General features: G+C 35.2%; 1 protein-coding gene across 1 annotated transcript in view; it reads right to left on the bottom strand.

Moving 5' to 3' along the window:
- LOC121373302 (multiple epidermal growth factor-like domains protein 11) overlaps positions 1-26,663 on the bottom strand; it is a 239,264-nt gene that overhangs the window by 5,757 nt on the left and 206,844 nt on the right. Inside the window, exons 14-18 of the mRNA XM_041499857.1 lie at positions 17,656-17,757; positions 16,867-16,959; positions 15,154-15,255; positions 5,035-5,137; positions 3,505-3,564 (exon numbers count right to left, since the gene is read on the bottom strand). Of these exons, the coding sequence (XP_041355791.1) occupies positions 3,505-3,564; positions 5,035-5,137; positions 15,154-15,255; positions 16,867-16,959; positions 17,656-17,757 (460 nt within the window). The remainder of the gene's footprint in view (positions 1-3,504; positions 3,565-5,034; positions 5,138-15,153; positions 15,256-16,866; positions 16,960-17,655; positions 17,758-26,663) is intronic.

Here is a 26,663-nt window from a genome sequence, read left to right as displayed (position 1 = left end):
TTCATGATACGGCAGTCATCTATCACACGTACTGGATATGTTCATGAGAGGGAGTACATCTATCACACGCACTGGATGTGTTCATGAGAGGACATACATTTAATTCACATACTGGATGTGTTCGTGAGAGGGCACACATCTATCACACGTACTGGATGTGTTCATGAAAGGGCACACATATATCACACAAACTGGATGTGTTCATGAGATGGTACACATCTACCATACACACTGCATGTGTTCATGAGAGGGCACACATCTATCACACATACTGCATGTGTTCATGAGATGGCACACATCTACCATACATACTGCATGTGTCTATGAGAGGGCACACATCTATCATACATACTGGATGTATTCGTGATATGGCACACATCTATCACACGTACTGGATGCGTTCATGAGAGGGCACAATTCTATCTCACATACTGGATGTGTTCATGAGAGGACATACATTTAATTCACACACTGGATGTGTTATGGAGTGGGCACACCTCTACCACACATACTGGATGTGTTCATGAGCGGGCACACATCTATCACACATACTGGATGTGATCATGAGATGACATACGTCTGTATCACACGTACTGGATGTGTTCATGAGTGGGTATAGGTATCACACGTACTGGATGTGTTCATGAGAGGGCGTACATCTATCACATAATCAGGATATCTTCATGAGAGGGCACACATCTGTCACACACAGTGAATGTATTCATGATAGGGCACACATCTATCACGTACTGGATGTGTTCATGAGAGGGCACACATCCATCACACATACTGGATGTGTTTATGACGGCACACATCTATCGCACATACTGGATGTGTTCATGAGAGGGCACACATCTATCACACATACTGGATGTATTCGTGATATGGCACACATCTATCGCACATATTGGACGTCTTCACTGGAGACATACATTTAATCCACATACTGGAATGTGTTCGTGAGAGGGCACACATCTATCACACGTACTGGATGTGTTCATGAGAGGACATACATCTATATCACACTTACTGGATATGTTCATGAGAGACAACACATCTATCGTGCATACTGGATGTGTTCATGAGAGGACATACATCTATATCACACGTACTGGATATGTTCATGAGTGGGCATACATCCATCACATATACAGGATATCTTCATGAGAGGACACACATCTGTCACACGCAGTGGGTGTGTTCATGAGAGGGCATATATCTATCAAACATACTGGATCTGCTCGTGAGAGGGCGTACATCTACCACACGTACTGGATTTGTTCCTGAGAGGGCATACATCTACTACACGAACTGGATGTGTTCACGAGAGGGTATACATCTAACGCACATGAACTGATGTGTCCACGAGAGGGTATACATCTAATGCACGTGGCGGATGTGTTCATGAGAGGGTATACATCTAGCACACGTACTGGATTTGTTCATGAGAAGGTATGCATCTAGCACACGAACTGGATGTGTTCATGCTAGGGATGGGACGATTATTCGATGTTATCGAAAACCGCGGTTCACAAATTGGGAAATGGTGCACTGAACCATGGACCTAAAACAGCGTTTTTTATTTCGGGGTTGTTTTGTTTTGGGCGTTTTTCAAATGGTATATGTATACACTTTTCCGCACATTGCTGGTAATCCCGATGACCTGTAAAGTATTTCGGATCCTGCACAGAACCTGAGAATTCTTACCGGGACCATAACAATTGTAACATCCCAAAATATGGACTGACGTCAGTGATTAATCCGAAGTGAGAATAAACATTTTAAGTATTTTCGTCCTAGTTGTCAAAATTGATAAAAAGTAAACGTGTTAACTTCAATAATTATAAAATGGCGCCCAATTTCCGTCATATTAATTTAAAACAATTCAACATCGCTAATTTCAATAAGTCTTTTTACCGGGACACACTTTTTTTTTTTTTTAAAACAAAATACATCTGTGCACATTTATATTTTCAAAAAAAAAAAAAAAAAAAAAAAAATTAGTTAAATAATTATATATTATGTGCATGTACTTGCTTATCTTTTTTTTAAAATCAGTGATAGCTTTTTATGTCATTTGTGTTGAGTTAAATAATCAAATGTATTTGTGCTTATATCGAGTAATCCATACTTTAAAAAAAATGTATATATACTTCTCATCAAAGATTTGCCATCATCAAATTAATAATAACCATTACAGAAATGTCTTGACATATATCTTTCTTATAGATGCTTACAATGTGTACATGACACGGTCACACCCATATATTATGCACGTCAGAATGCATCTAAAGACAATAATGTTTTTTAAAAAGTATCTGAACTCGAATCCTGGAACACATACTGCCCAAGTATCTCAGACCCAACACGCTAACATGGCATTTTAAAAATGCAATTTTTGTTTTGTAGTCAAGATATAATTTTATATTTAGAATTATTTTACAAATGACCATTAAAAATAAAATGTCTTGCTCTTAAAATAATTCATAAAAATGTATGTATGATAAATGGCACACTTGTACAGCTTGTAAAAACATGTGAATAAACCGAACCAAGAATAAATTGAAACGTGGACCAAAAACTGAACCGAAAAAACAACAACCCCGAACCGTCCCATCCCAGGTTCATGCGAGGTTATATATGCACCACATATACAGGTGTCGAAAGATGCCAGTGACCCGAACATTTAAAAAACTGAACCCTCCCATCCTTAGTTCATGTGAGGTTATATATGTTTCACATATACAGTCGTCGAAAGATGCCAGTATGCTGAAGAACCAGTTATATATTCATATTTCAATATGACTTAAACATGAGTATAATGCTCATTGGAATATTTCATAGAATCCTGATCCAGGTTTGGGTGGTTGATGGATAGTCTATCAACAGAGGAAACTTCATCAGCTTTTGTCAGAATATAAATCTATGGACGTGAGATGCGAAACGGGAGGGTGTGTGTGGGTGCCACAGAGCTCAGTACTAGTAATAGTTGTAGTAGTAGTGGTGTTAGTAGTACTAGTGGTAGTAGTAGTGGTATTGCTAGTAGCAATAGTAGCAGTAGTGGTAGTAGTAGTGGTAGTAGAAGTGGTCGTACTAATAATAGTGGTAGTAGTATTTGTAGTAGCAGTTCAGTATTAGCCATCAGTAATAGTGGTAGTAGTAATAATAGCGGTGGTTGTGGTGGTAGTAGTAGTAGTAGTGATGGTGGTTATAGTAGTAGTGATGGTAGTAACTAGTAGTAGTAATAATGGTAGTTGTGGTACCGTGATGGCTGTGGTGGTAGTGGAAGTAGTGGTATTATTATTGTTATTAGTAGTGGTGGTAGTAGTAATAGTAGTAGTAAATAGTGCCAGATGGTGATACTGGTGGTAGTTGTGTCGATAATAGTAGTAGTGGTAGTAGTGATGGTAGTAGTTGTAGTAATAGTAGTAATAATGGTGGTGATACTAGTAGTTGTGGTGTCATGCTGGTTGTGGTGGTGGTAATAATAATAACATTATTTACCTTGTTTCATCAAATGGCACATAGGTCTGCCCGTCTCCAGTTTGTTGTCGACGTCGTCTTCTGTAAGTATGCAGATAATACACTGTTACTGAGTTGGAACAGTCCTGATTTTTGTTAGAAAACAGATCAATACTCTATTACTGATTTGGAATATTCCTGGGTGTTTTTTTGGTCAGAACACAGATCAATGCCGTATTACATGTCTGAAGTATATTCCTGGTTTTCTGTTGCAACACAGATCAATACCTTATTACTGACTTGGAATGTTCCTGGATGATTTTTTTGTTAGAACACAGGTCAATACCCTATTACTGACTTGGAATATTCCTGGCTTTCTGTTACAATACAGATCAATATCCTATTACTGACTATTTCTGGTTTTCTGTTAGAACACAGATCAGTGCTCCATTACTGACTTGGAATATTCCTGGTTTTCTGATACAGCACAGATCAATACCCTATTACTGACTTAGGTTAATTTCAATGTTAATATATGCTAATATATATAGCATGCAAACTAACTTTTAGTACAATTTGTTAGGAGAAATATTGAACAGGTGCACCAATAATTTTTCCGATTTTAATATTTTGAAACTTACTTTTTGGGGTTAATTTCAAATCTTCGACCATTTAAAAACCCGGATTATACAGAAACAATGGACAGATATTACATATATATTATAATGCTAAAAACAAATTGTATAATGACAATTGTGATGACTATACTAATTAACATTACAACTTCTTTATTGCTTTAAGTTTTACAACTGATAAGCTTTATACTAAAAACAACATACATGAATATGATATAGATTAAATATATCTTTACAATATTGAACAATGGTTGGAAGCTCTTTAGCGCCATTCAAAAATACATACATGCATCAAAAACATTCTATATGGATAAAATAAACCTAATAAATCATACGTATACGCATGAACTAATTACATGGATAACAATAAAGGATGAATTAAATATAAACCGCAGTTACGTATGGAAACTAAAGACTCGTACACTTATATGAACAAATACTTCTATAAAGAAACAATTTTGTTTTGATGTGGGTTACTTCATACATAAATGACGAGACTATTGACCCGTCGCTGGTTAGTGATATCATGAAACACAGGTACCACCACCATCAATATTTCGCGTAGAAGTGTAAAAATAGCAAGGGATTATTTCTTCTCGTTGGAACTCTCGTCATTCATCCAAATACAGACCGTTAGTGAAAATGGCATAGCTAAAATAGCTAACTCTAATACTAACTCATCCGTTACCTATTATAATTTGTCAGCTATTTAGTCTGAAGTCACTGGCAGATACAGAAATAGGAGAAACACTGGTATTGAACCATAGTACTTTAAAAATAAATTTCTGTATTGGAAATTTAATTATTTAATAGTTCACTTGCCAACGGGCAAGCTAGATCATGCACACTACTTGCCCCAACATCATATTCCACTTGCCCCGGGGTTCTGGCAACGAGATTGTTTGCCAGTATTCTGTGATGTGTTGGTTATACTTACCTCCAACATATGATGAGGATGATGATGATGATCAACAGGAGCAAGAGAAGAAACAGGATTGAAACGATCAATACCCAATTAGGACCAGAAGATTCGTCATCCACTACAAAATAACAGTCCACATTAGGGTCTCCAAGCGTACTAGAGTACTCGGACACGGGCTGGTCTCAAGTACTTGTGGAAGGAAGAACACTCTCATTTAAGTAAATTTATTTTACACCAGTTTGCGATATGCCTGCCGCCAGTTACATAATAGGGCTATGAGACATGAAGATAAAACAAACATCAAATGGGTGGAATGAAATACAATGATTTGGCATCCATGTTCAGCGCTGGAGTTTAAAATGCATAATGGTATTTTACTTTATTGCTTATTTCTCATTATCATTATCACAAATAATAACAAGTCCATAGTTTCTTAGGTGTTATTTCAACGCCATCATGGGTAGTTATTATACAGTTTACACAACTGGAATATCTTAGGTTAAAATGACCTAAGACTTCCATTGTGGAATATATTCTAGGATTTCAGAACAGGGACATGTATACTAGCATACACTCACTGATGGTTCTATCGCAATTACACAAACTACATATTGCTTTAGAACAATTGGTATGTGTGAGCCTAAGCCACGTCTCCTACGATTACATATACTATGCATGCTATCAGAACAATGGCTAAATATTCACCTCAGGAACTCATAACGGTTCTAATGTTTTGCAAGAATTCATACGTTTATATAACAAATATTAGCAAAGCAGCTAGAGGAAGCCATGACAATAACATGGATACTAATTTGTTTCTTAACGTCAGACAAAACATCCACCTTAAATGTGTCTCTTTGCTGTGTCAGGCAATTATAAAACCAGTGACGCTAATTAACTGACTAAGAATAGTTACAGGCATTCTGTAATTATTGTAAACTTAATATTAAAACAAATGCTACTGAATTTGAATTATAAAACCGTAACACGTGATCGCGGCGTATCTCTGCACAATACAGAGTCGAATGGGGATTTGGCAAAATAGTGGATGATTACATGAATGTCTTGAAACAATATCTACACACTGACATTCCCCTCTTGTCCATTGAAGATACACCCTCATGTCTTGCAAACGTCTCCTGACTACGGCAGCTCTTTCAGCCATCATAGGCCATTGCCTTTCTGTACCGTGATTTCTCTCAGTGTTATTGGTCAGGGATCTAGTCGTCAGGTCCAGATGAAGATGTCACCGATGTTTATCTCGAAGTCAGATGAAGTTAGAATTGATGTACAGCAGTCAACGGATATTGTTTAGGCTCATACAGATGTCACGTATTCATATTCAGACTTTCTTAAGTTATCAGATTTGTTTTGTACTTTTTAATTTGTATTAATTTGGGGATGGTTTTTGATGTTCTTAGGGATATTTGTGTTATTTATCTTGGGTTGAGCAGAGAGATGTGAACATTTACCAAAGGTAGTTTTACTATTTAGACACATTGTGATTAAATATAGCATGCCATGACATTCTTTATAACCAAGACACCCCATACACATTGTTTTTTTCTCCACAAATCTGCCTCATCCATCTCTCTTTCAATGGTCTTGTCTGGCATTTGTTTCTATCATTAAACTTTTATGGAGTACTTCCATGAATTACCCTGGAATTTATGTAAATGCTATCACTGGAGTCAGATCTATTTATTTAGTTTAATTTAACTTTAAAAACAGTGTCCTACTGAGTAACGTTATTAATATTCATATTTGTGATTTTCGGTCTAATTAAAATGAACCATTTAAATAGATTATACAGTTGATCATTGTAGTAATTATTTGAATGGATCAAGCAATATCGCACACGAGGAATGTGGTGTTTATATGTTCAGCAAATAGTACTTTTTGCATACAAAAAAATGTGCTTCGTGAAACATGCATTTAGCAGCATCTGTCATGGTAAAGTTTACATGTACAATGTACGTAGTTTTCAAAATGAAATATTTTGTTGTAATTACAATCGCAAATATGAATGTTAATAACAAATAATATAATATTTGCAATGTATTATTTTTAATTTAATTTATAGTTCACTGTGTTTCGACATTTAGCTGAAATTGTTTGACTACTTGATAGTGTTAAAGCCTCTGTAAATTCTAATGGTGTTCGAAGGAATGCTTCACACAGTTGCAAGTAATTATGTGGTGTTTATACAATTTTCAAAAATGTAGGGGAATATAGGAAATAACACCCAACAAAAGAAGTATCAAGAGTTATCACTGTCTAGGAATAGATGCATAATAATAATGAAGGACTTGGGAAGAAATGACAACCAACATCCCACGTTAGCAGCAAATTGTATGGCTGCAAACGACCTTGGAACAAGATAGGGATGGTATGTGAAACTTGAACGTTCACGTCTGTTGATCAATAATGGGTAATACTCCCACGATTCGTCGAACATTTCTTTATTCGACGTGGCATGCTACGTATCAATTTCCCAATGACATATTGGCTACATGACTCTGAATTCTACCAGCTTGAAGCATGCCAATAGCCCTAAGGCATTCTTCACATCGTAGACGCCACGTTAGTAATTCAAAGACAAATAATGCATAACATCCAAAGAACAAAGGACAGTTGATCATGAGATTCAGCAAAATTATCAGTAGTAAACACTCAAACAGATTTTTCCACCGCCCTGTGAAGTGGCAACATCGCAAATGACTGCCTACCCACGTGCACGAGAATACTGCGTGTTGCAAGGACATAGTTTGGTCTGCGTTTGGGTTTTAGGTTGTGCAGCCCTGAACGTTCTTTCCTAGGCAGTCATTTTTGAAAGCTGATCTCTGTTCCAGTTATTGGTAATGACATTTGCATTTTAAATTTCCTTACTTTTTTTGAAGAGTATAAATATTTTCATTTTCGTGAAGAAAAAAAATGCATTAAAAGTGTAGCATTTACTAACATTTGTAATGACGTGTTTTACTTATAGAATGGAAGGACTTGCATGTGGCGCATGCTCCCGACCCGGTCAGAAACGCAGTCAGTCAACACCAATGTTCACTTGCTTCCAACGTACCTGATACAATGTTACAAGTGGAAACTATAGGACGGTTCAGTACCATAACAATGATTAATGGATATTAGTGTAACAGAAGGATACCATGTTATAGAGGGAAACCCACAACATTGTTTAGTGGTATAAGTGGATATTTGTGTAGTAGAAGCATACAATGTTAAGGGGAAATAGATCACCAGAGGAATGTTGATCCATGGGCCACAACGTGAATTGGTGTGTTAAGTGCTATGACGTTCTTTTTTCCCGTGTCTAGTCATTAATGTTTTTTTTTCATCCATACAACATTTAACTTTTCTATAATAGTCTACTACCTTGTGGTCTCCCATTGAGGATTTTTTTGAGGAAAGCAAACAACTACCGTAAATCAGTTTATTATACCACACAGATGAAGAAAACTGTTGGTGCTAGTCTTGAATATTTGGCAAGGCGTGATAATGAAATATGGCAGGCATTTTTAATGCCTCAATAATCTAAAATTAATAATAAAACTCTTATTTCTGGGTCAATCTTCAAAAACAAGATGTTAAAATGATTAGAATAAAGAACTTAGATAGCCTATATACATCTAGCGATACAAATATGTCCATTTCAGTGTGATGGGAAGAAACAGATGAACAATTTTAAATTCATTGAATAAAGCAAACTTGTGTAAATGTTGATGTTTGTTACCATTGGATTGTATCAAAATACACAAAAACAAAAGAAGACTTCATTTGTTTCTTGTATAATAGTACTGTATTTTGTCCCAATGGTGATTGTAATTGATATATTTAGCACCACAACGGCATGCAGTCAAGCTAGGAGAGCTAGTATAGTCATACAAATGGTAACGGTAGTCACATTGTAGATGGCGTGGTCAAGACTTTAGCTACGTTGTGTCTTGACTAGAAACCAGTGTACTAACTTGTGTATTCAAATAAATTTCGGGGTGTTTCGGTGACAACAAAGATGATCCGATAAATGACCGCTAACATGAACTGCACAAATCTATATTGAGACTTTACAAAGTTACTGAGGTACATATTTTATTTCTGTTTTTGCACTTGATGCTATTACAAAATTTTTAAAATGACAAGAAGTGTAATAAACAAACACATTTTACAATGCCTAATAAGTAGGGTTACCCAGTTATTGCTTTTAATTTGATGCATTAAAGAAACTGAATGTTTCATGTCTAGGCTTACAAGTTTGAATTATATCAAAAAATACCAAAACAAAAGAAAACTCATAATCTCCCTAAAATAACCATAGCGTTATGATTAGTCCAACATAGACTATTTACGCTCTCTTTTTTTTGTTACCTTTTTTGTGAAGATTGGCCAAGAAATAACTGTTTATAATCGATTTTAGATTAACATGAAATTCAAAATGGCTACCATCTTTGATGACGCCATTATGACGCCTTGCTAATTATATAAGACTGTGACCGACAGTTTTCTTCATCTGTGAGGTATAATAAATCGATTGATGATGCTCGTTTACTTCCTTTAAAATATTCCTATGTAGGGTTTCTATGAAAGGCTAAAGCAGGTATGGTGCCATACCGAAATGTTTTTGATGATTTTTTGAAAGTTAACCTTTTGACAAAATTAATTAATCTGATCAGTATTGTATCACATTTGACACGAACTTGGAAGATATTTATATATTTTCAAATTAATTTTATGGGCAAACGAATTCATTCAGAACGACCTGTTGCTATCTGAGATAGTGTATCATTTAAATCGATGATGGTCGTGAAACTGGCTGTCATGAATAAGAACTGGCCATGCATTACATTCTATAACCTATATTTCAAAAACAGGGTTTTCTATATGGCAAACATTTCATTTCGCTTATTCACTTGATAATGCAGATAATATGTTTATCATTGCATGAATCCAAGATTTCATAATGGTTGCAAAAACAAAGAAATCACCACTTTATATGTTTAGCCTCACCTTACAGTGTTTCTGCCAGAAAGAATTTTTTGGGTATGGCACTATGGAACTGAATATAACCACAGTAAACAATGGGTATTGGAGGGGGTGGGGAGGGCTCCCCCAGAAAGAAAATGGTTTAAGTTTAGGGTTAGGGTTAAGAATAGCATATGGTAATGATAAGTGCCATTAATTTTGTCAAAAGGTTTACTTGAAAAAATAAAATCTGCAAAAAATATGAGCATGGCACCATACCCGTTTTATCCTCTGGCAGAAACCCAGCATATAACCCTGTTCAAACGAACTGCTAAATGTTAATGATAAACAAATCATTTTTCCAAAATATATCTACATGTAAACGTATATGCCATGGAACAAGTAGTGCACATACAATCGTAACCTTGCTGTGATAAATGGGCATATGCACACAAATCACAAATGAATGATGTTTACATTACGTGTGGCTGAAAAGATCTGAGTTTAACTACGAATGATGTATAGAACACACGTGACAGTTTACATGTATTAGGTACAATACTGTCTATGCTTATCGGCTCTATTTGAACCAAATACCTTACCTAGTAGCATACGTATGCAGACATAAAACTGACTAGGTATTCTCTGTTGATGGAAATGGACAAAATTGGCGTCTGTGATGTCATTAAGTATTTCCAAGTAAAAGGACAAGGTTCAACACAATTGGTGGCAAGTATATGGGATGATGCTCCTTTCTTTGCCACTGTTAACAAATGTGCAGTATAGTTCAAAAGGAGAAGAGAGCTTTGAAGACGACCCAAGACCACCATGATCTTCAACTGCCACCACTAAGGTGAATGCTCATAAATACAAGGCTGATCGTTGCCGCCACAAGCCACGTAGTCAATAAGAGAGATGAGAATATTATGAGCAATTAACCAGTCATGGCAAAGGTAGAAAGATTTTGTTTACGAGCCTGAAGTTTTCCGAAGTTACATTGTGTTGGAAAGTCCTGGTTTCTTACAGAATATACCGAGTCTACTATGCCAAACACCCAATCACCACTGTGAACGACGTGAACAACAGCTATCATTGCCTGTGCACGCGCAAGTGCTGTCAAAATATGATTTTGCCTTTAACTTCTGTTGTGTTTATTTCTCTAGTGGATGGGATTGTTGTTTGTATAAATAGTTGTCTGCTTAGTATTTATTAAAATTCCTCGTCATACGGCCATAAAAGCATCTAATTCATTCCAAGACCGAGCCTTGGTAAAACATTCCAGATGTTTGATTGTGTGGGTTCCGTGACAACATAATAATTATAATTTAATTACAATTTTTATAATAAAACTAAAACAAGTTCCATTTCCTTCTTTTGTGTTGTTATTATTTTGTGTATGATACGATAATTGTTTTTAAAGTGCAATTTAAGTAAGTTCTTTTTTTAAAGAAATTTTGTCGCAGGACATTCAAATGTTGTACAGACGAGTCAAAGTGTTGCTGTGAGTGGCCCGATTGGTGAGTCAAAAAAAAAAAATCCGAAGTGCATATCCTGTAATCATGTCTGAACCAGCATATGCATAAGAGGTTCCGGCTAGTACCTTTTCCATGTGCTCCTGTAGAAAAGCAAAACAAATGACCGAAAATGTCATCGAAGACCGCAAACATCGACAGCAGCTGAGGGACACTACGTGGACAAATACAATAACACTCCAGAAGAAGCTGTACGGTACTAAAAGTGATCGAACCATAGAATATCATTCATAGTCACAGCTGGCCTGAATGTGTAGTCATCAACCGGACAAAAAGAAGAAAAAGACTGCACTAACAGAAATGCATCTGTGCAAAATGTAATTTCATTATCTAAAATAAAATAATGCTAATTAAAAAAAGAGAGAAGAAATCATCAAAACGTCTCAGATGCACAACACAACATTGCGAGAATGACCCAGCTATTTTCAATAAACTTGTATGTTATCAACTGTCTTTATGACAAACATGTTTAATGCCGAGTTTACTACTCTGTAACATAATACAGTGCTTCACTTCTGAATGTTAAAATGGAAAATAAAACGGTGTATGTGGCCAAAATTAGCGACCATATCCAAAGGATATCAAAGCATGACATAAATGAACGCGGGTAGTATAGCGTAAATTGTTAATTAATAATAAACAAAAACATTTCTAAAAATGCCAGAAAATGCAGGATTCAGTCTTGTACTTTCAAACTATTTGTAATGTCTTACCACAGGGCATGTACCTCGGCAGGTTCCAAACAATAGCCAACACAGAAGTCGAAATATCGGCGGGTTGAGACAGTAAAAACAGGTTTCAAACAATAGCCAACACAAAAGTCGAAATATTGGTGGATTGAGAAAGTAACAATGGTTTCAAACAATAGCCAACACAGAAATCGAAATGTTGCTCGGTTGAGACAGTACAAATTAATACAAATGCATTCCAGAATGAAGCTTTAAATAGCTTAAAGTGAACTTAGCGAGTTTTGTTTAGGTTCCCCCAGTATCATAAACACAATTTAATATAAACATTTGGTGATTCAGTCTTGTAGTTTCAAATTATTTGTAATGTCTTACCACGAGATATGTACCTCAGCAGGTTCCACACAATAGCCAACACAGAAGTCGAAATATTGGTGGACTGAGAAAGTAAAAATAGGTTTGAAACAATAGCCAACACAGAAGTCGAAATATTGGTGGATTGAGAAAGTAACAATGGTTTCAAACAATAGCCAACACAGAAATCGAAATGTTGCTTGGTTGAGACAGTACAAATTAATACAAATGCATTCCAGAATGAAGCTTTAAATAGCTTAAAGTGAACTTAGCGAGTTTTGTTTAGGTTCCCCCAGTATCATAAACACAATTTAATATAAACATTTGGTGATTCAGTCTTGTAGTTTCAAATTATTTGTAATGTCTTACCACGAGATATGTATCGCAGCAGGTTCCACACAATAGCCAACACAGAAGTCGAAATATTGGTGGACTGAGAAAGTAAAAATAGGTTTCAAACAATAGCCAACACAGAAGTCGAAATATTGGTGGATTGAGACAGTAACAATAGGTTTCAAACAATAGCCAATCAGGGTTTCTGCCAGAGGGTAAAATGGGTATGGCAAACAATTTTTTTCCATATTCTGAAATGGGTTTGTTTCTGTTTAATGACACCACTAGAGCACATTGATTTATTAATCATCAGCTACAGGATGTTCTCCAAAAATTACTACACTATATTTATGAGTTCCCTACCTGTCCAACCTGAAGAACTATGGAAATATATAATCTAAACAAAAAAATGCAAGTAAGGAGTTTGGACTTGTTATTCATAAAGAAAACAATAATAACAATATGGATAATAAAGAAATTATTACACTCCCGCGTGCGAGTCGTACAAATGTTACTTTAGTTTCCAAGGAACTGCAATAAATGTTAACCTGTTATGACTAGATCTTCCATACTTGATCACATACAGCGAGTTTCGGGAACATAGATGATTATTTGATGTTTAATGGTAGTACTAAACCAAATAACGTCTGGCTGTGTAAAAGTCTGAGGTGCACCCAACTTTTGACAGAGAAGTAAACACCACACGTCCTGTAATTGGTGATAAATGTGAGTGTGTTGGTTGTAAAAAAAAAAAAAAGTTTTATCTCAGCAAAAAATGTATGCAATTTTATTTCATCTGGTACCACTGTGTCAAGTCGCCATGTGCTTAAAACATGTATTTGGTACCTGTAAATAAAAGTACTCGAATTTTGTGCGGAAATAGTGTAGTCATAGACGCTACTCATTATCTCAGAAATGAGCAGTTTGACCCCCAATTTGTTTCTGATTCACTTTAAGGGTGTGGGGTGATAGGATTTATATCCGTGCCGTTTATGTTGATTCATATGCAGCAGGTAGGAGTTTTAGCCACATTTGTTACTATTGTCGTCTGTTGGGATTGATTTGGTAATGTACACCCTAAAAGTCTTTACATATCTGGATTAAAGTTGAACAAAAATGTGCTTGGTGGGTATATAAACCAATCTGATCCAACTACATGTGTATCAACCTTTAAATGACTTGCTTTGATACCCTGCACCCTCATGCAAACACACTTTCTGTGTGACCCCATAACACATTGCTGATAATTCGTAGTGTCTTCACATTATATAAGAATTGTTTCTCATTTTTTAGGAATTTATCGATGTATAAAAGTCACAAATGGTATAAAATCGCGTAGCGTAGCGAAGCGATTTTATACTACATTTGTGACTTTTATACATCGATAAATTCCTAAAAAATGAAAAACAATTCTTATAATTACAAACAGTACAAGAAGTGTACCTTAAAACACTCAAAAATAATTTCTTTCATTCTTACCGTCAACCATGTTCTGTAAATAAGCGTAGGAATACATGTATACATACTATTGGAAATTGTCCACTAAAAATAAAAATAAGTATTGAATCAACACAAACAGTGTATATATCTTTATTATAACTTCTTTTTAAAAAATGAAACAATTTCATGTGCAGATTTGTCTTGTGTTTTTCTATCGCAAAGTGACCTTGATATTAACTTTTGTTTACATGTACTGACTGTTGGTGTTGTGCGGTTATTTCGATCTTGGTCTTCCGTGATGACGTATTTTTATGAGGTTTATGGAAGGATAACGCTTTGTTTTTTAGTGACGTCAGCCAATCAGGATACAGTAAATCGTATAAATTCGGAAAGTTTGTAATTATATCCTAATAACATCTACGTTGCTAACATGATGGCGTTGGCACTGGTATATGCTATCATGTCAATAGGAAATGAATTTTCTGTTTCTCAGTTGGTTGAGTCTTAGTTTTTTCAAACAACCAATTCCGATCGCATTTCACAGGAATGTTAAACGTGGGGGCAATTGTTTTTTGATATGGTCGAATATAGATTTATAACTTAATTTGGTTACGATGAGATGAAATATGTTCGCCATTCCCCAGTATCATAAACACAAGTAACATAAACATTTTGGGATACAGTCCCTTAAACATATTGATCCCACGCACAATCCGACGGCAGAAGGACACACTCATGTTAAATAAGCAGCCTGACTGGATGTTTTACTCTTTGTTGATCAACAATAAAACAATATTATAATAAATATTTGTACTTACCAGATTCACTGCATGTGGGTCCTTTGAATCTTGAAGGGCAGGTGCATGCAGTACATGTTTTAAGCGGTGTACCACCATTCAAACAAGTTACTCCACATTCATCTACAATGAACAGATTACATTTATTAAATAGTAACTGCCATCTATCATAATCTGTCCCTTTAACCAGTGTACTCATACAATAATTGCAATAAAGAGTTGTATTGTATTGCATTGTATTGTATTGTATTTTATGTCTCAAGAGATGTTCACAATTCAAAGAAATTATTTCACGTTCTCCTAAAATGACCTAACTACATTTAATACATAGTCTTCGATGTGTCATCGATCATGCTGTTCTCACAAATGTTACCAGTACATGTCTCAAGAGCTATACCTCCATTCTAACAAGTTGTTTCACATTCTCCTACAATGAACACCTTATATTTAATACATAGTATCTGCCATCGATCATACTGTTCTTAGAAACGTAACCAGTACATGCCTCAAGAGCTGTACCACCATTCTAACAAGTTGTTGTATATTCTCCTACAATGAACACCTTATATTTAATACATAGTATCTGCCATCGATTGTACTCTTGCTACAAACATAATCAGTGCATGAGGTGTAGGTAGTACTGAACCAAATAACTTACAGCTGGATCAACGTCTGAGGAGGACACAACTTTTAATAGAGAAGTCATGTGATTGGTGATAAATGTATGTTGGTTGTAAAGAGAAAGGAAAAAAGTTTCATCTTGGGGAAAAATGTATGTAATTGTATTTCATCTAGTACCAATATGTCAAGTAACCTTGTGCTTGAAACAAGTATGGGAAACCTGTGAACAAATCTACTCAAATTTTGTGCAGAACTAGGGTAGTCATAGTCGCTACTCGTTATCTCTCATACGATTAGCTTGACCCTAATTTTTTCTGATTCACTTTAAGTATTGGTGCAGTAGTATTTATATCCGTGGCGTTTATGTCGATGAATACGCTGCAGGTTGGAGTTTTAGCCACATTTGTTACTATTGTCGTCTATGGTATTTGATGTGATGATATACACCCTGTGCCACCATTGAAACACGTTAGTGCACATTCTCCCGCAATGAACACCCTAGATTTAATAAATATGTTCTGCCATCGATCATACTTGTTACAAAAATAACCAGTGCATGTCTCGAGAGCTGTACCACCATTCAAACAAGATGTTTCACATTCTCCTACAATGAACACCCTACATTTAATAAATATGTTCTGCCATCGATCATACTCTTGTTACAAACATAACCAGTGCATGTCTCAAGAGCTGTACCGCCATTCAAACAAGGTATTTCACATTCTCCTACAGTAAACAAACTACATTCAATAAATAGTATCTGCCAGCGATCATACTCGATACAAACATAGTGGCTTATTGACACATCTATAAAACTTACTCCATGGTGACAGAAGAGAACTGAAAAGACAGCTCATTTCATTTTACAATCTGAATTTAGCTGTACTGGTGTAGCTTAATTGTGACCCCCCCCCCCCCCCGAAAAACATTAAATCAATAAAAATAAAAATAAAATAAAATAAACAAAAATTTAAACAAAAAACACAAATAACACTGACGAATGTTCTTTTCATAATCCACATGCAAACAGATTTTGTTTCTTTTTAATGCAAATCAAATGGAATGATTGATAAAAATATTTAAAATGGAGTCAGGTATGAGGCATGAACTTACGACATGTACTTCCTTTCCAATTTCCAACGCAGTTACACTTCTCACAGACATCGTTAGGACTTCCACCATTTTTACACTTTAGTTTGCAAAGAACTGCAATAAATGTTAACCTGTTATGGCTAGCTCGTCCACACTTGATAACATACAGCGAGTTTCGGGAACATAGATGATTATTTTATGTTTAATGGTCTATACATACCTGGATTAAAGTTGAAAAAAAAATTGTGCTTGGTGGCTATATAAACCAAATTGACCCAACCACATGTCCATCAACCTATAAATGACTTGCTCTGATAACCTGTACTATCATGCAAAGACACACTCTGTGTCACCCCATAACACGTTCTTGATAATTCGAAGTGTTATCACATTACTGCGTGATAAGGTCTACATTGCTAGCATGATAACGCTGGCGTTGCTATTTGTCATCAGGTCAATAGGAAATTAAGCTTCTGCTTCTCAGTGGATTGATTGTTAGTTTTTCCAAACAACCAATTCCGATGGTAATACGTACAGTCCAATTTCACAGGAATGTGAAACATGGGAGCAACGTTTTTTGTATACGGTCCAACGTAGATTTTTAACTGAATTTGGTTACGATGAGATTAAATATGTTGACCATTCCCCATAAACACAACTAATATAAACATTTTGGGATTCAGTCTCTTAAACATACTGTTCCGATCCACAATCTGTGATTGGAAGAAGGACGACGTCATGTTAAATAAGCAGCCTGACTTCTTGGATTACTGTTTGTAAAACAATATTATAATAACTATTTGTACTTACCAGACTCCCTGCATGTGGGTCCTTTGAATCGTGAAGGGCAGGTACATTCGGTGCATGTTGTAAGTGGTGTACCACCATTCAAACAAGTTAGTCCACATTCACCTACAATGAACAAACTACATTTAATAAATAGTAACTGCCATCGATCATAATATGTCCCTTTAACTAGTGTACTCATAGAATGGTTGTAATAATGATAGTATTGTATTGTATTGTATTGTATTGTATTTTATGTCTGAAGATCTGTACCACCATTCAAACAAATTGTTTCACATTCTCCTACAATGACCTAACTACATTTAATACACAGTATCTGCGATCGATCATACTGTTGTTACAAATGTAACCAGTACATGTCTCAAGTGCTGTACCACCATTCTATCAAGTTCTTTCACATTCTCCTGCACTTATACTGGTGTAGCTTAATTGTGCAAAGGAAAAAAAAACCCTAAAAGACAAACACTGACCAATGTTCTTTTCATAATCCACGTAAAAACAGTTTCTTTTGTTTTAATGCAAACCAAATGGAATGATTGATAAAAAGACTCAAAATATAGTCAGGTACGAGGCACAAACTTACGACATGTACTTCCTTTCCAATTTCCAACGCAGTTACACTTCTTACAGACATCGTTAGGGCTTCCGCCATTTTTACACTTTAGTTTGCAAGGAGCTGCAATAAATGTTAACCTGTTACGGCTAGTTCTTCAAGACTTGATCACATACAGCGAGTTTCTGGAACATAAGCTGATTATTTGATGTTTAATGGTAGTATTAAACCAAATAACTTCCGGCTGGGTCAAATTTTGAGGTGCACCCAGCCTTTGATAGAAAGAAAGACATGTTTTATTTAACGACACACTCAACACATTTTATTTACGGTTATATGGCGTCAGACATATCGTTAAGGACCACACAGATATTGAGAGAGGAAACCCGCTGTCGCCACTTCATGGTCTACTCTTTTCGATTAGCAGCAAGGGATCTTTTATATGCACCATCCTACAGCCAGGGTAGTACATACCACGGCCTTTGATATACCAGTCGTGGTGCACTGGCTGGAACGAGAAATAGCCCAATGGGCCCACCGACAAGGATCAATACCAGACCGACCGTGCATCGAGCGAGCACTCTACCACTGGCCTACGTCCCGCCCTCCTTTTGATAGAGAAGTGAACACCACAAGTCCTGTGATTGGTTATAAATGTGAGTGTGTTGGTTGTAAAAAATAATAGTTTCATCTGGGTAAAATAAATGTGCAATTTTATTTCATCTAGTACCAATGTGTCAGGTAGCCTTGTGCTTGAAACATGTATGGGGTACCTGTAAAAAAAAGTACTCAAATTTTGTGCGAAACTAGGGTAGTCATAGACGCTACCCGTTATCTCAGAAACGAGCAGCTTGACCCCCATTTTTTTCTGATTCACTTTAAGTGTAAGAGGTGGTGGTATTTATATCCGTGGCGTTTATGTCGGTTGATACGTTGCAGGTAGGAGTTTTAGCCGTATATGTTACTATTGTCGTCTATGGGATTTGATTTGGTAGTATACACCCTATAGCACATATTCAGTGCATAATAAAAAATATTATGATTTTGTCATTTTATTTAATTAAACTATACTGGTTGATTAATTAGCCATCACTCGATCATGCAAGTTCACAATGACCTTGACCTTGACAATAATCTCTGTACATGGCTCTGAATGGAGTTTGAATCAAAGTTAGCACTGAAGAAAAGTTGGTTTTGGCCTATAATTCATACTGTAAAGATTTCAATAATTTCTTTTTACATGGTATTTGACTTGCCATATGCAACTGCTCTTAAATATGGTATTATATATAGGCAACCTGAACTAAGATTTTAATAGCAATTTATTTTTATATTAAAAATAGCATGTGCCAATAGTGGGTTAATGTCTTTAGTTTCCATTAACATTGTTAATTTTTTATGTATGAAATTCTGAAAACTCAAATTTGTAAAGAAGTTGATTTTTATTGTCATTTTGACATATTTATAGGGTGCTAAGTCATATTTTCGACAAATTTGTAGTTTTATGCAAAATTTAAAGTAAATTTGAAGAAAAACTTTACCAAAAACATAATTAAATTTGTTGTCACTATTGTGCCTTCTGTTCTTATTTGTACATAACAGTAAGGTTGTTAAACATATACTTAGATCTCCAGATCATTTTTGTTTCTTAATAATCACTTAGTTAGCTCTCATGGAAAGCATTTTGAGTTTATACTAGATTCAGAACCAATTTTTTCAGATTTGATTATCTGCCTTGGATTAAGTTGATAATTTATTTTATTGTTAAAGCTGTATTACCTAATGTTACTAGCTAAATAAATTGCTGGATTACAGATTGTAGGAATACATCTACATTTAATAAATAGTATCTGCCATCGATCATATTCTTGTTACAAACATAAGCAGTGCATGTCTCAAGGTAGTACTATACCAAATAACTTCCGGCTGGGTCAAAGTTCGAGGTGCACCGAACTTTTGATAGAGAAGTGAACACCACAAGTCCTGTGATTGGTTATAAATGTGAGTGTGTTGGTTGTAAAAAATAATAGTTTCATCTGGGTAAAATAAATGTGCAATTTTATTTCATCTAGTACCAATGTGTCAGGTAGCCTTGTGCTTGAAACATGTATGGGGTACCTGTAAAAAAAAGTACTCAAATTTTGTGCGAAACTAGGGTAGTCATAGACGCTACCCGTTATCTCAGAAACGAGCAGCTTGACCCCCATTTTTTTCTGATTCACTTTAAGTGTAAGAGGTGGTGGGTATTTATATCCGTGGCGTTTATGTCGGTTGATACGTTGCAGGTAGGAGTTTTAGCCGTATATGTTACTATTGTCGTCTATGGGATTTGATTTGGTAGTATACACCCTATAGCACATATTCAGTGCATAATAAAAAATATTATGATTTTGTCATTTTATTTAATTAAACTATACTGGTTGATTAATTAGCCATCACTCGATCATGCAAGTTCACAATGACCTTGACCTTGACAATAATCTCTGTACATGGCTCTGAATGGAGTTTGAATCAAAGTTAGCACTGAAGAAAAGTTGGTTTTGGCCTATAATTCATACTGTAAAGATTTCAATAATTTCTTTTTACATGGTATTTGACTTGCCATATGCAACTGCTCTTAAATATGGTATTATATATAGGCAACCTGAACTAAGATTTTAATAGCAATTTATTTTTATATTAAAAATAGCATGTGCCAATAGTGGGTTAATGTCTTTAGTTTCCATTAACATTGTTAATTTTTTATGTATGAAATTCTGAAAACTCAAATTTGTAAAGAAGTTGATTTTTATTGTCATTTTGACATATTTATAGGGTGCTAAGTCATATTTTCGACAAATTTGTAGTTTTATGCAAAATTTAAAGTAAATTTGAAGAAAAACTTTACCAAAAACATAATTAAATTTGTTGTCACTATTGTGCCTTCTGTTCTTATTTGTACATAACAGTAAGGTTGTTAAACATATACTTAGATCTCCAGATCATTTTTGTTTCTTAATAATCACTTAGTTAGCTCTCATGGAAAGCATTTTGAGTTTATACTAGATTCAGAACCAATTTTTTCAGATTTGATTATCTGCCTTGGATTAAGTTGATAATTTATTTTATTGTTAAAGCTGTATTACCTAATGTTACTAGCTAAATAAATTGCTGGATTACAGATTGTAGGAATACATCTACATTTAATAAATAGTATCTGCCATCGATCATATTCTTGTTACAAACATAAGCAGTGCATGTCTCAAGGTAGTACTATACCAAATAACTTCCGGCTGGGTCAAAGTTCGAGGTGCACCGAACTTTTGATAGAGAAGTGAACACCACAAGTCCTGTGATTGGTTATAAATGTGAGTGTGTTGGTTGTAAAAAATAATAGTTTCATCTGGGTAAAATAAATGTGCAATTTTATTTCATCTAGTACCAATGTGTCAGGTAGCCTTGTGCTTGAAACATGTATGGGGTACCTGTAAAAAAAAGTACTCAAATTTTGTGCGAAACTAGGGTAGTCATAGACGCTACCCGTTATCTCAGAAACGAGCAGCTTGACCCCCATTTTTTTCTGATTCACTTTAAGTGTAAGAGGTGGTGGTATTTATATCCGTGGCGTTTATGTCGGTTGATACGTTGCAGGTAGGAGTTTTAGCCGTATATGTTACTATTGTCGTCTATGGGATTTGATTTGGTAGTATACACCCTATAGCACATATTCAGTGCATAATAAAAAATATTATGATTTTGTCATTTTATTTAATTAAACTATACTGGTTGATTAATTAGCCATCACTCGATCATGCAAGTTCACAATGACCTTGACCTTGACAATAATCTCTGTACATGGCTCTGAATGGAGTTTGAATCAAAGTTAGCACTGAAGAAAAGTTGGTTTTGGCCTATAATTCATACTGTAAAGATTTCAATAATTTCTTTTTACATGGTATTTGACTTGCCATATGCAACTGCTCTTAAATATGGTATTATATATAGGCAACCTGAACTAAGATTTTAATAGCAATTTATTTTTATATTAAAAATAGCATGTGCCAATAGTGGGTTAATGTCTTTAGTTTCCATTAACATTGTTAATTTTTTATGTATGAAATTCTGAAAACTCAAATTTGTAAAGAAGTTGATTTTTATTGTCATTTTGACATATTTATAGGGTGCTAAGTCATATTTTCGACAAATTTGTAGTTTTATGCAAAATTTAAAGTAAATTTGAAGAAAAACTTTACCAAAAACATAATTAAATTTGTTGTCACTATTGTGCCTTCTGTTCTTATTTGTACATAACAGTAAGGTTGTTAAACATATACTTAGATCTCCAGATCATTTTTGTTTCTTAATAATCACTTAGTTAGCTCTCATGGAAAGCATTTTGAGTTTATACTAGATTCAGAACCAATTTTTTCAGATTTGATTATCTGCCTTGGATTAAGTTGATAATTTATTTTATTGTTAAAGCTGTATTACCTAATGTTACTAGCTAAATAAATTGCTGGATTACAGATTGTAGGAATACATCTACATTTAATAAATAGTATCTGCCATCGATCATATTCTTGTTACAAACATAAGCAGTGTATGTCTCAAGTGCTGTACCGCCATTCAAACAAGATATTTCATATTCCCCTACAGTGAACAAACTTGATTCAATAAATAGTAACTGAGTATCTGCCAGCGATTATACTTGATACAAACATATTAAAACAACTATAGAAACCAAACTCTATGGAGAACTGGAAACGACAACTCATTTCATTTTATAGACTGGACTAAACTATACTGGTGTAGCTTAATTGTGCAAAGGAAAAAAAAACCCTAAAAGACAAACACTGACCAATGTTCTTTTCATAATCCACGTAAAAACAGTTTCTTTTGTTTTAATGCAAACCAAATGGAATGATTGATAAAAAGACTCAAAATATAGTCAGGTACGAGGCACAAACTTACGACATGTACTTCCTTTCCAATTTCCAACGCAGTTACACTTCTTACAGACATCGTTAGGGCTTCCGCCATTTTTACACTTTAGTTTGCAAGGAGCTGCAATAAATGTTAACCTGTTACGGCTAGTTCTTCAAGACTTGATCACATACAGCGAGTTTCTGGAACATAAGCTGATTATTTGATGTTTAATGGTAGTATTAAACCAAATAACTTCCGGCTGGGTCAAATTTTGAGGTGCACCCAGCCTTTGATAGAAAGAAAGACATGTTTTATTTAACGACACACTCAACACATTTTATTTACGGTTATATGGCGTCAGACATATCGTTAAGGACCACACAGATATTGAGAGAGGAAACCCGCTGTCGCCACTTCATGGTCTACTCTTTTCGATTAGCAGCAAGGGATCTTTTATATGCACCATCCTACAGCCAGGGTAGTACATACCACGGCCTTTGATATACCAGTCGTGGTGCACTGGCTGGAACGAGAAATAGCCCAATGGGCCCACCGACAAGGATCAATACCAGACCGACCGTGCATCGAGCGAGCACTCTACCACTGGCCTACGTCCCGCCCTCCTTTTGATAGAGAAGTGAACGTTGGTTGTAAAAAATAATAGTTTCATCTGGGTAAAATAAATGTGCAATTTTATTTCATCTAGTACCAATGTGTCAGGTAGCCTTGTGCTTGAAACATGTATGGGGTACCTGTAAAAAAAAGTACTCAAATTTTGTGCGAAACTAGGGTAGTCATAGACGCTACCCGTTATCTCAGAAACGAGCAGCTTGACCCCCATTTTTTTCTGATTCACTTTAAGTGTAAGAGGTGGTGGTATTTATATCCGTGGCGTTTATGTCGGTTGATACGTTGCAGGTAGGAGTTTTAGCCGTATATGTTACTATTGTCGTCTATGGGATTTGATTTGGTAGTATACACCCTATAGCACATATTCAGTGCATAATAAAAAATATTATGATTTTGTCATTTTATTTAATTAAACTATACTGGTTGATTAATTAGCCATCACTCGATCATGCAAGTTCACAATGACCTTGACCTTGACAATAATCTCTGTACATGGCTCTGAATGGAGTTTGAATCAAAGTTAGCACTGAAGAAAAGTTGGTTTTGGCCTATAATTCATACTGTAAAGATTTCAATAATTTCTTTTTACATGGTATTTGACTTGCCATATGCAACTGCTCTTAAATATGGTATTATATATAGGCAACCTGAACTAAGATTGCAATTTATTTTTATATTAAAAATAGCATGTGCCAATAGTGGGTTAATGTCTTTAGTTTCCATTAACATTGTTAATTTTTTATGTATGAAATTCTGAAAACTCAAATTTGTAAAGAAGTTGATTTTTATTGTCATTTTGACATATTTATAGGGTGCTAAGTCATATTTTCGACAAATTTGTAGTTTTATGCAAAATTTAAAGTAAATTTGAAGAAAAACTTTACCAAAAACATAATTAAATTTGTTGTCACTATTGTGCCTTCTGTTCTTATTTGTACATAACAGTAAGGTTGTTAAACATATACTTAGATCTCCAGATCATTTTTGTTTCTTAATAATCACTTAGTTAGCTCTCATGGAAAGCATTTTGAGTTTATACTAGATTCAGAACCAATTTTTTCAGATTTGATTATCTGCCTTGGATTAAGTTGATAATTTATTTTATTGTTAAAGCTGTATTACCTAATGTTACTAGCTAAATAAATTGCTGGATTACAGATTGTAGGAATACATCTACATTTAATAAATAGTATCTGCCATCGATCATATTCTTGTTACAAACATAAGCAGTGTATGTCTCAAGTGCTGTACCGCCATTCAAACAAGATATTTCATATTCCCCTACAGTGAACAAACTTGATTCAATAAATAGTAACTGAGTATCTGCCAGCGATTATACTTGATACAAACATATTAAAACAACTATAGAAACCAAACTCTATGGAGAACTGGAAACGACAACTCATTTCATTTTATAGACTGGACTAAACTATACTGGTGTAGCTTAATTGTGCAAAGGAAAAAAAAACCCTAAAAGACAAACACTGACCAATGTTCTTTTCATAATCCACGTAAAAACAGTTTCTTTTGTTTTAATGCAAACCAAATGGAATGATTGATAAAAAGACTCAAAATATAGTCAGGTACGAGGCACAAACTTACGACATGTACTTCCTTTCCAATTTCCAACGCAGTTACACTTCTTACAGACATCGTTAGGGCTTCCGCCATTTTCACACTTTAGTTTGCAAGGAGCTGCAATAAATGTTAACCTGTTACGGTTAGCTCTTCCATACTTGATCACATACAGCGAGTTTTGGGAACAAACATGGCTATTTTATGTTTAATGGTCTGTCTGTCTGTCTGTTTTGGGAACAAACATGGCTATTTTATGTTTAATGGTCTGTCTGTCTGTCTGTCTCTCTCTCTCTCTCTCTCTCTCTCTCTCTCTCTCTCTCTCTCTCTCTCTCTCTCTCTCTCTCTCTCTCTCTCTCTCTCTCTCTCTCTATATATATATATATATATATATATATGGATATTAAACTTGAAAAACATTGTGCTTGGTGGGTATATAAACCAAACTGACCCAATCACATGTCCATCAACCTATAAATGACATGGTTTGATAATTTGCACTATCATGCAAACACACTTTCTGTGTGACCCCATAACACAATGCTGATAATTCGAAGTGTTATCACATTACTTCCTGATAAGATACCGGCCTCGGTGACGCAGTGCTTAAGCCATCGGACTACAGGCTGGTAGGTACTGGGTTCGGATCCCAATCGAGGCATGGCATTTGTAATCTAGATACAGACTCCAAACCCTGAGTGAGTGCTCCGCAAGGCTCAGTGGGTAGGTGTAAACCATTTGCACCGACCAGTGATCCATAACTGGTTTAAAAAAAAGGCCATGGTTTGTGCTATCCTGCCTGTGGGAAGCGCAACTAAAATATCCCTTGCTCCTATCGTAAAAGAGTAGCCTATGTGGCGACTGCGGGTTTCCTCTAAAAAAAAACAAAAAAAAAACTGTCAGAATGACCATATGTTTGCGTGTAATTGCCGATGATAAAATAAAAAATTAATGTGCTCTAGTGGTGTCGTTAAATAAAACAAACATTACTTTTTTCCCCTTATAACATCTACGTTGCTAGCATGATATCGTTGGCGCTGCTATTTGCTATCAGGTCAATAGGAAATGAATTTTCTGCTTCTGAGTGGTTTAATTGTTAGTTTTTTCAACCAGTTCCGATGGTGGTACATAGGGTCCCATTTCGCAGGAATGTGAAGCGTAGGAGAAATCTTTTTTTTTAATATGGTCCAACATAGAATTTTAACTTAATTTGGTTACAATGAGATGAAATATGTTGGACATCTGAGATATTAAACGTTAAGTTTCAAAATGGCCATAAACGAAATGGCAGAACATTGTCTACTATGAATTTATGTTATATACGAACATAAGTGCATCATAAATGGAC

Source organism: Gigantopelta aegis, chromosome 5 (genome assembly GCF_016097555.1).
Source record: "Gigantopelta aegis isolate Gae_Host chromosome 5, Gae_host_genome, whole genome shotgun sequence".
Lineage (NCBI taxonomy): Eukaryota > Metazoa > Mollusca > Gastropoda > Neomphalida > Peltospiridae > Gigantopelta > Gigantopelta aegis.
This window is presented reverse-complemented; position numbering and strand designations above follow the sequence as displayed.